Source organism: Hemiscyllium ocellatum, chromosome 34 (genome assembly GCF_020745735.1).
Source record: "Hemiscyllium ocellatum isolate sHemOce1 chromosome 34, sHemOce1.pat.X.cur, whole genome shotgun sequence".
Classification (NCBI taxonomy): Eukaryota; Metazoa; Chordata; class Chondrichthyes; order Orectolobiformes; family Hemiscylliidae; genus Hemiscyllium; species Hemiscyllium ocellatum.
Window position 1 is genome coordinate 35,876,751 of NC_083434.1, and position 11,860 is coordinate 35,888,610.

General features: G+C 43.4%; 1 protein-coding gene across 1 annotated transcript in view; it reads right to left on the minus strand.

Annotated features, from left to right (window-relative positions):
* Positions 1-3,395: 3,395 nt before the first annotated feature.
* Positions 3,396-11,860, minus strand: part of nrn1a (neuritin 1a) — a 9,460-nt gene continuing 995 nt past the window's right edge. Inside the window, exons 2-4 of the mRNA XM_060850051.1 lie at positions 11,260-11,364; positions 8,239-8,383; positions 3,396-4,613 (exon numbers count right to left, since the gene is read on the minus strand). Coding sequence (XP_060706034.1) covers positions 4,394-4,613; positions 8,239-8,383; positions 11,260-11,314 — 420 coding nt within the window. The 5' untranslated portion in view covers positions 11,315-11,364 and the 3' untranslated portion in view covers positions 3,396-4,393. The remainder of the gene's footprint in view (positions 4,614-8,238; positions 8,384-11,259; positions 11,365-11,860) is intronic.

Genomic DNA, 11,860 nt, shown 5'->3' on the forward strand with positions numbered 1-11,860 from the left:
GACAATTTCAGTAAAACTATTTTGGGACAATTTACAGACTTTAATAAGACAGTGTTGCTCTTAGTTTATTTCTGAAAGGCAAAAGCGCAAAAAAAGTACTTTTAAAAATAAATAAAATGTTTGCAAATTAGATCTCATGGTCAACATTCTGTCAAATTTCGTCCAGCATTAAGGTGCCAATTGTCATGTGCGGAATGTATGAGTTCAGGGATACTGCTACATGTGACTGTAATAGTGCGTCTGCCGCGACCAACAGTGAAATGTAACTCTAGTGCATACCTGACTTGTTTTCTTCATGAGTCGTTCATACGCCGACTCTGTGATTTGCCATTCAACTCATTCAGAGATCCAGGTCTGCTGCTACGGGACTGGAGGAGAAGTTAATTGAATACCAGCTGACTCTGGATTTTTTTTTAAAAAAGCCCCAGCAAGCAACCGACAGAACGTGTTTGCACACGCGTCTCCCTGTGATCTCAGGCAGCAGCCCCCAGCTCAGTGACCCCTAGGCGGCAGCAGAAACACGGCCGACCCCCACAGCGGGCACTCGCTCTACAAACAGCAGCTCCCGGGATCACAGAGTTTGGACCGCGGTTTTAAATTTAAAAAAAGGCACTTGGGGGGAAAAAAATGTCTGGTGCTCTTCAGTCGGGCAAAACAAAAACCCAATTATTTTTCTCTCTGTTGTGTTTAAGCTTTAAGGGAAAATCTCTTTAGTAGCAATGTTTTATCTCTGCCAACGCCATGTATTGCTTTTGTGTCTCTCCAACCCATTGCTTAAATCTCCCACCTGAAGCTGGTCATTAAACTCCTCCCTGCGTTGGCTGTCGCCTTGGCAACGCTGTCTTACCGCCTGCAGAACTAATCATGAAACATTGATTATTATACCACCCTCTCCTCCTCATCCCGCGCAGTCAGCGAAAATAAAAATCTCCTTCAACAATCGCCTCCGTTCAAACTGAAACTCGAACTGCACCGAAATCTCTAAGCCCTTTCCCACGAAGTAAAATTGCAGTGGTTCTTTTTTTTCCATTCAATGTGACATTTAACAATTAAAACAACACTATAATTATTCTTCCGTCTGCAATAAAATGAACTTTGGAAACAATCAAGCGGCTCGACTCAGAGTGTAAAGAAAAAAAACTTTCAATTGACAAATTTCTGAGACAACTGGGTCTGGTACCCGCACCTTCCGGCTCAGAAGTCGGGTCACTGCCACAGGACCCTCTCTGGCGAGGTTCTAGTTTTTAATCTAAAAGCTCTGATGTGTTATGAGTCAGGTGGGGCATGAGTTGGGTTTATCCTGGCCCAGATGTGTGGTCACTACCCTTCGCGGTGATTATAAACGGAGGGGTTTGTTTTTCATGCCTGCTTTCTCTCGGGGGTGGTGATGGTGAGGGGGGGGGGGGGGGGGGGGGGCTGCCTGTGTCCCTGTTTGTCTGAAGGAGTCACCAGGCGCTGGGAATGAGCTGCTGCATTGGGGAGGGACCCATCTCACACACTCACTCACTCACTGAAACAGCCTCAAAACGCCGACCGCTCCTTTCCTCTCGGCTAACTTTCACTCGCACTGAAGTCGGTTGTGGAAGGGTTGAAGGCGACAGAAAGTGTCCCGATTGGGAGGGGGGAACTAAGGCGCCAAGTTAAACTCCAAACTGGGAAGTTTCAGCTTAGAAATCCGCACCAAAGCCCTGACCCTAACTTGTCATTTATATCCAGCAGCAACACTCCTTTATCTACCTTTTATTTAAAATAATTTCGGGGGTTTTACAACCTTTTTTTGGCGAGACATATCCAATATTTCTCATCCGATATTTTAGTCACTTTGCCATTCAACAGAATGCAAGCCCTACGGTCCAAATTAAATAAAAATTAAATATAAATTAAAATTCAGGTCAGCTTTATTACATTCGTTTACTGTCGTGGTTAAAGCTAAAATAGAACAATAGTTTCACTCGGGTTAAGGTGGACTGTCGTCTAAAATGGGGTTGACATTTGTGCCAACATTAGTCTAGCTCCGTCCTTGTGCGCGCCTCAAATTCGACCTTCCTGCAATATCTCAAACGGCTCTGCTTCCATATCTCATCCATCAGGAAAGGACCGCACTGCTAGGGATAGCCATCACAAAATACTAAAACAAAACAATACCCAGACAGTTTACAATTCACGACATCCAGCTAAAGACAGATTATCTCACTTAGAATTTTTTTTTAGGGAAAATATTTCTGTTTGTGACATCCAATTCTTGATATCCTCGCCTCCCTGGCCCGGTCAAGCTAAACATCTCGGTGTTTTTATTGCATTTTTAAAGATTACAATCAGCAAAATAAAAACAAAGAAGCTGGAAATCTGCGCCTTTGTTTTTATTTCTGTTTCCATTTGCCATCTCTTGTTTTTTTAATGAAAACAGGCCGAATGTTAACCCCAGTTAGACATAAATAAAACACTGAAGCACTTGTTTAATCTACACCGAGTGACTGTGATAGGATGTGATTTTAAAAAAAATGGTGCTGTTCCATTTCCATTTTGCACTGGGTGGAGACCCGGCAGGATGACTCACCCCCCCCCCCCCCCCCCCCCCCGCGCCCCACCCGCACAGTCCATCCGAGGGGGCTGTGGGAATTAATTGAGGCCAGCACATCTCCCCAGAATGGTGAAATCAGAAAGTTCCCCCCTCCCCAGGACACAGTCAACACTAAGTCACATGCATTCCCCGTGAAGTTTACACCCAGGCCTTCAGCTCTCCCTGAGCTCGGTCCCATAAGCCAGGCGAGCTGTTGCTGAGGTTAATCCGCTCCAAGCAAATAAAAAAAAAATCGGCTTCCCGCCGACGTTCATGAATTATGGTGGAAATTTGTCCTGGCCGGCACATTAAATTTTCAACGGCTTCGCTCGGGAGAAATATTCCATTACAGTGCAACGTCAGCATCCAATTTGGGAACCGTTCAAAAACGCCTACAAGAGCGCTGGATAAATTCATTTCAAAGTGTCCCAACCAGTGGCTCCATATGGGCAGAGCATGTGTCCAATAAATCATCTATTGACCTTTCCCGCTGTATATTAGACCTAAAACTGACTCCTCTACTCGATGTTCTGACGTCGTTTCTTTCTGCACTACATTCCCCACTTCCCGTTATATTTGTTTTAAACGGAGGACACCGGGAGACTACAAATGAGAGACCTGAAAACGATTCCAGACGATCGTAGCCAGGTTACAGGTTACATTATTAATTAGGAAATGGTCTGCCCTAATGCTGCAAGCAGGACTACCACATTCTGGGCCTTGGATATTTTTTAAATTCATTATTTTAATACAAATCGTACAACAGGAGCTTTATAACCATATTCTAGCAAGTTTTAACATTTTTTATATTTCTGATTTTCGCTCAAACATCAAGCGACATTGTTATATCAACCACAAAAAAAAACATATATATATATATTTATTTCTGGATTTGTAGCTATATTTTTTTGCCGATTTGCTTTTGAGAGTAATTTTTTTATTTCTAAAATAACGATTGGTTCTCATACTGTTTCGTTTGAGATACATTTAAGACCCTTTAGTGATCTACTCTGCTACGCGACATCCAAAAATAAGTGAGCATATATATTTTATAGATATATATATATATTTAAAATTTAAAAAATAAGAAAAAAGAAGCTTGTGAGAATGAGGATATCTTTTACGGGTAGGAAACAATTTTTGCGATTCTCCGGAGAGAGAGGGGTAGGGGTAGGGGAAGGGGGGGGGGGGGGGCTGACCGCGATCTGAACTGTTCCCGGGTTTCTGTTATTTTTGGAAAGGGAGGCGGTCACTATACTTTTCTTGTCACGTCCCGTGAGAGTTCTACAATGATAAAAAGCACAAGACCTCAATACACACTAGGTGGTGGCAGTAAGAAACACAGCGAAGGTGTCTAATCACCAAGCATCACACAATAGAGTGGCCAGTTGCTTGATTCTCTCTCTCTCTCTCTGTGTTCCTCCGTAGGGCTCACAACACTTTAACTTCTGGCTCAGAGGCCGTTCCTGAGTTTTGAACCGAACTCTGGGGTTCTGGTCTGCATCTGGTTAGAGATATCCTCTTGTTGAGTGAGATCTCGTTGCAGTCCTGTTGTTTTCAGAGGGTTGACGCTCCTCGGTAACATTTTGGCAAATGAGACAAAAAAAAACCGCTTGTGTGTGTAAATTAAAGAGAACGAAATAAGAATAATTTAAAAGAAAAGAGACATGAGACAGTTTCCACTCCTGGCAAATACCTTCTGGCTCACTGATGAATCACAAGGTCCTGTCATTCGAAATGATTTTTTTTTGCAACATCCCCACACACGCAACATGGGCGGGTGGGTGGTGTGTGTTAGCAAAAATGATTTTTTTGTTGTTGTGTGTGATGTCTCTACAGTAGGATCCAGGTCAGTAAGACGGACAATGTTAAAACGGCGAAAGTGAAACACTGGGGGGTTATTGCAGAGTTATTCCTTTCGCACAGGTCAAACAAACTGCCTTCGAAATCCAGGTTTTTGGAATCTTTTTTGAGTTTTTCCCAAACATCGGTTGCTCCATCTTGGCAATCTGCGATGGCAGTCGTGGCGCATGCGTGGAAGTCGTTCCAGTATCTGGAGTTTTTTTGGGGGGGAGGTGTAAGGAGGAGGAGAATGAATCCAAACATCAAAATAATACACCGAAAATTCCGACAAATCAATCTCCCGCACCTCCGTCCATCTCCCTGTGCAATGTCTCCCTCTACTCCAATCATTCGCTCTTAGATTTCTCTTTCACCCCCCTCACTCCCCCCACCCTCCACCCATCCCTCTGCAACTCGTTTGATAATCAAGGCGCATTTTAATCGTCATTAAGGTGGCACGACTTCCATTTGTCACTCACGTTGGGCAGGGCCATTGCAATCGGCACATTTCCTCATTTTTTTTTCTCTCTCTCCCCTCTGAACAGATCCAGGCATCGTGAGAGAACCGCGCTGTGCCCGGAGGTGTCCCTGTCTCTAACCGCCTGGGAGTGACTACATGCTTTCCAGCTAACGCCAAAATTGTAGAAATTGTCATGCAAGCACATATACACGCACAAACACGCGCATATATACACGAACATTCATACATTATATATACACATATCTCAACACATACATATACACAGACACATCCATACATATATAGACACATACAAACGCACACTATACACAGACATTCATACATTATATATACACATATCTCAACACATACATATACACAGACACATCCATACATATATAGACACATATAAACACGCACACATATACAAAGACATTCATACATTATATATACACATATCTCAACACATACATATACACAGACACATCCATACATATATAGACACAGATAAACACGCACACATATACACAGACATTCATACATTATATAGACACATATCTCAACACATACATATACACAGACACATCCATAAATATATAGACACAGATAAACACGCACACATATACACAGACATTCATACATTATATATACACATATCTCAACACATACATATACCCAGACACAGCCATACATATATAGACATATAAACACGCACACATATACAAAGATATTCATACATTATATAGACACATATCTCAACACATATATGTACGCAGACACAGCCATACATATATAGACACATATAAACGCACACATATACACAGACAGTAGAAAGTGAGGACTGCAGATGCTGGAGACCAGAGCTGAAAAATGTGTTGTTGGAAAAGCGCAGCAGGTCAGGCAACATCCAAGGATCAGGAGAATCGACGTTTCGGGCACAAGCCCTTCTTCAGGAATAAGGGCTTATGCCCAAAACGTCGATTCTCCTGCTCCTTGGGTGCTGCCTGACCTGCTGTGCTTTTCCATATACACAGACATACACACACACACACACACACATATATATATATTTGGGTGACACAGTAGTTAGCACTGCTGCCTCACAGCGCCAGAGACCTGGGTTCAATTCCCGCCTCAGGCGACAGACTGTGTGGAGTTTGCACGTTCTCCCCGTGTCTGCGTGGGTTTCCTCCGGGTGCTCCGGTTTCCTCCCACAGTCCAAATATGTGCAGGTCAGGTGAATTGGCCATGCTAAATTGCCCGTAGTGTTAGGTAAGGGGTATATGTAGGGGTATGGGTGGGTTGCGCTTCGGCGGGTCAGTGTGGACTTGTTGGGCCGAAGGGCCTGTTTCCACACTGTAAGTAATCTAATATATATACCCATATATAAACACGCACACATATACTCAGACACATTCATACATACCTAGACACATATATAAACACACATAAATACACATATATGCGTCCAAATACACACACGTGCACACGTCTGCATATGAACACACATACATATACATGAATGTGCACTTATATGCCTACAAGTGCAAACATACATGTATAAATACATACATATAATATAGATCTACCCATTCATGCGCACACATACGCATTAAACACATACAAACACAAACATGTAAAGAACCACACGTACCTAAGAAATCCACACACATACAAACCTATGTACACACATTGAGACACTCAACGCAAATACATATCTACATACACAGACACGTCTGTAAACACACACGCATGCATAAACACAAAATCTACTCACACATTCACCCACAAAACTGCACACACACATCTACACAGCCACATACAAAGCAAGTCTATTAATATTTTATACGGTGCAGATCAATCTATCCAACTGCATATTTTATAACGGTGTGTTTCTTCTGTACGAAATATTTGAAATACTAAAACCAGATAATGCATACACCACGGCGGCATTCGGTTTGTTGCAATGGCAGAGCTTCTCAATCAACACTGTAAAATGTCAGCACCCGCCGTGTTTTATACACGGGCAATAAATAATGGGATATTGAGATGTCTGGGCAATCTTTCCTGCAGTATTTCTGCTATAATTACATGTCCCAGAGGACATGTAATTTCTGATCTCCCCTTGCATCCGCTCTCGAATCCTTTACAGGATAGGAAGCAAGTGGGGCTCAAAATTCCGATTTTAACTGTTAATAACATACTGGGCAGTTTATTTAGTGGTTACCGTGATGCATACACAGCAAACGCTGTTCTGCTGTTCTTTACAATAACTATAAAGTGCTCTCTTTCGGGAATGTAGTCTTGTTCGGATTGAGGTAATTCCCCCTTGCTTGCATACTCAAGCACTTCGGTTTATATATTTCCACTGCTTTTTAATGCTCATATTACGTCTGTTAGTTTGCCCCGAATGTCTATCAGGACAGTCGGTAACTTTACCACAATTCGCGGTAACAAAGAGCATTAAAAGGGGGCAAAATTATTTGGTACCCCCAAAAAAAGCCCTAGTAGAAATTCATTTGCTATTCATCCAAGCCGCCGTTCAAAACCACAATCCATCCAAACCATGTACTTCCATGAGAAAGACATTATATCATATTGTAAAATGTTCAATATTCAAGGCAAGGATTTAAAAATGGGCTTTGCTCGTTATTCATTCATCGCTACATTTTTTTTGTTATATACGGTACACCTTTTAAATGCCGCTGCATGTTTTGCAGTTATTCTTTATGGTTCTGTGCCTTTACATATATTTGCAAAATGATTCTGTACACTTCCAGGGGCCGTACACGCGCACAAATAATCAGCGTAATATACAACAGATATTCATAATTTTGCAGCTCCTATAAAAAGGCGATCATGGAACGTTCATTCATGAACAGGGGAAATAATTGTATGTCTCTGTGTTTGCAGGATGGGAATCGAGAGAGCAGTATATCGCTTTTTAAAACCTATGGTTTGTTGGCATGGATTATACAATGTGGATTATAGGTGTGGCTGTATGTGGGAAATGTGCACATCTCTAAGTCTACAGCCGGGCTCACTGGAAAACATTGTTACCCTGTGATACATCTCAAGCACCAGTTGGTAGGCAGTTCTCGGGCCTTTGTTCGGATGTGTACCCTTTGTGTGTACAGATGGAGAACAGCAACATGTTGGAACGGGGCGTGATGATGCGTGTGTGTGTGCGTGGAGGGTATGGGGCGCGGTGCTGAGGCTGAGTCAGTGAGTGTAAGAGACCATGTGGGAGAGTGGTGAATGTGGGTGATATTCCTGCCTCGCGTGTTCCACGTGGGGAGAGTGGGGGGGTGGCGGAGGGGGAGGCGGCGGTGCTGGTGAGTGTGGGTGTGTACGTGTGTGTTGGTGTCATACTTACGAGCAGATGGTTTCCACATTCTGTTTGTCGTCCATATCTTGCTGATAGTTCGCGACGTTGTCTCCCAGTTTCAATAAGCAATCCGAGAATCCTTTAAACACTGCATCGCACTTGCCGGCTGCTCGCACAGTATGGAACAGATAAGCTGCGGGGGGAATTAAAACAGCAGTGGTCATAAAATACTGTTACTCATCATAACACTTTAATCATAATAAAAAGACAACAATGCGTTTCTGCCAATTAGTTGCTTATATGCTGTTTTTCAGCCTTTTTCATATATCTCACAAACATACATTTTAATATTATTATGGAGAATTTTTATTCTAAATATACATTATTTTTACAGGAGTGGTGTTCCTTTTAACAGAAATCTGATATGTTTCCCTCCCCTCTCCAATTAGATATTGACTGGAGCAGCTCTATTAGTTGCAAGCTAAAATAACAGTCCCCTGTCTGTTTCAGGTTTATTTTTAGTCTATCTTTGATATTCTTGCAAGGTCTGTATTGGCATGAGTGCGACCCCCCACCAACGCCCCGTCCCCTTCCCATCTGTGTGACCTGCAGACTTTCTGAATGTTACTTTCAGGCTGAAATCTTTTCCCGTCTTTTAGTTTTGGGGCTCGGAAAGGGTGTGACCGGTTCCCGGGCAGCGTTCCCTTGACTTGCTTGTGTCGGTTTCGGTAAATTGGAGTTGGACGGTAAGGCGTCGCCAGGAATCAATCGGGATTTTTTTTTGTGTGTGTTTCCGGCGTGGGGGTGGTTGGATTTTCGCAACTTGTCCCTGGGGCTTCGGATTCCGTCCGATAGATTGTTGGAGTCCCTTGCATTTTCTTCTGGTTTTATACAACAGCAGTTTTCCACTTTCCATATGTCTCTTCTTCGCCCGGATGGTCATCTTATACTCAGTTGATTTTGTTTTAAAATTCAATTCGATGCACGGGTGAGTGACTGGAGTCTCCGAGCGGAACCGTGTACATGTTAGTTAACGCTATCAAACCTGCCCTTAAGTGTTGGGGAATTAAGAGTGCTGGCCTAATTGATCAGTCCACAGATCCTGACCAAATGCGTCTCACTAACAAGGCTAATACCAGTACCATATGGCACTCTGAGATCTGGCTAATCATCAGCTGGTTATACCTCAGCTGTAACCGGCTTAAAGAATTGAAATATGGGCAAGGGCCTTAAATTCCTCTCACAGTAAAAGGTGTCTTTGATGTATGGGTCCGGGTATTATCTGTACCCGTCTGCAAATGTCCAAATAAGCGCCTTAATAAAATTCAGAGTGGCGATTTTGAATGTGATTTTCATTTTGCTGTTATTCACTTCGATTTTACAGGTGAATATTTTTGATCCAACGGTATAAATTGGGTTATCCGGCATATTTCTCTGCGGGAGAGCGGATGTATAAATGTACGAGATAACGTGAAAGAAACCGCCCCCCATTGAAATTGACCGCAGTACTCTAGAATTCCGGTTACAATCACGGGGTTTGTTACATCGCTTGGTAATGCGTTAAAATGCACTTTCTGCCATTGTATGTAAACGGGTAACCTATTAATAAAATGTTTTTTTTTAATGGATTAAAACACTGACGTGATTATCAAGCACCTTTTTTTAAAAAAAATGCATTTCAAAGATCCATCTGGAATAGAATCCGTTAGTGATGGTTGCGGTAGGGAATGGTCAGATCTGCTGTTGGAGCTCCGAGCCGGTACAAACACAGAAGGCGATGCCTTTTTTAATTTTTTGTTATTTGTCCGGGTTATTTAATCCTTCCAAATGAGGGGATTGCTTGACATTCTGAGGGGAAACCACTCGTAATGCTTGCTCCCAATTTACACATTCAATCTTAACCCTATTCCTCGCCTGCAAACGAATGTGTCTTCACCGTGATCCACAGTAAAGAGAGAGAGAGAGAGAAAGGTTTTCCTACGCCGCTTCCCGGGATAGCTTTCTCCCGATGTCAAATCCGTACCTTAAACCGGGAATTTTTGAACCGTGCCCAGGGGACCATTTCAGGATTATTGAGGGAAAGTCGAAGCCTCCTTTCGTTCTCCCCCTTTAGCTTCGAACATGATTTCTTTTTGACTCGATCTCGGGCTGTAATTTCTAGCTATTTAAAATCTCAATGAAAATAGCAAAGAACTGATTCATCTGCCTTTCTTAAAGACTGGGGAACATACTAGAGGCACTATGGCCGATGTTAATGAAGACGGAGGATTTCTTTCTGCACCTGAATCACCACAACTTGGAGAACGTGTTAATAGTGGCTGGATTTTATTTTGGATATTAACATGATGCCCAAACAGATCTGAATAAACCGTTAATAAATATCTTGCGAATGTGCGTCCAAGGCTAGCAGTGTGAGGCTCTATATTCTCTGTTTGGGTCTGATATTTTTCAGAGCCGAAGGTTTTAAGTGCAGTACAAGGTTAACTGCGGCTGGATGTCATATGACCGGGGGAAATCTGGTTTGAATCCCTAGAAAATAACTTTTCGACTTTATGTTTCCGAGGGTGAGAGCCCAGTTTTAACTCTTTCATTGTCTACAAAAAGTTGACATTCCCAGAACCCGCCAGCCCTGCAACACCAGAAGGGAGGGAGAGAGAGAGAGAGCTGCAGGACGGCTTTATTACATTTCAATCCACGTCCTGCATTTTCTCTCCCGCTCTCCGTTATCGGACCCAAAGGAAGGTGACACACCGTGGCGTTATCACGGACAGAATATATATATGTATATATATATATAAACGAACGATGGATGAATGCTGAGTTTTCCTGTGTTCGGGAGTCAGCTCCTTGTTCAAACGACTCGAGGGGAGATGGTTTCAGACTGAGTTGGACGATGCGTCAAGATCTCTCCCATTATTCCCCCTCTCTCCTTGAACAATGTACAGTGAGAGGTGATAACGCGCCACTGTAAGAGTGAGGGTCAGACGCGAACCGGTGTATACACACACACACACACACACATACACACACACAGAGAATGAATTAATCGAATGTTATGGTTTGACTCACCGAGCTGAACAGCGAGGGTAAGTGCAAGGTACACTCCGTTCAACGTAAGTCCCATCCTATATTGAGTAGAACCATTGGAGACTGCAGGCTTTTTCAGACGGTTAGCTGCGAAAACGTGGGGGAAGGCCGGACATCAGACATTGCCAACAAGTTAGTTCCTCCAAGTATAACAGCACAGTGCAGCCGGGCTGGGCTGGTTCACTGCCGTCTGAGGGAAGGGGAGGGTGTGGGGTGTGGGTGGGAGTTTAGGCAGAGCTTCGCTGGGCCACGTACACTCCTGACGTATGGGTTACTCTTACTGAATCCGACTGGGCTAAGGTGGAGGGGGGGGGAGTGGGGGGGGGGGAGTGAAATAAAAAGCAGGCGCACACCGTATTTATAGCCATCAGAGGGCTGGGTATTACTCAGATCTCCGCGTGAATATGGGAGGGGGACATCAAATATCCCGCACCCACTCCATCTGACATTAGCTTAAATTCCCACCCTCTGGGGAGGAGGGTGAGATTGACCACCGCCCCCCCCCCTCCCCACCCCATACACTTCATGATTATTGATCAAAGTGGGAGCAACTTGGGACATGAGAAAGATTGTCAGGAGAGAG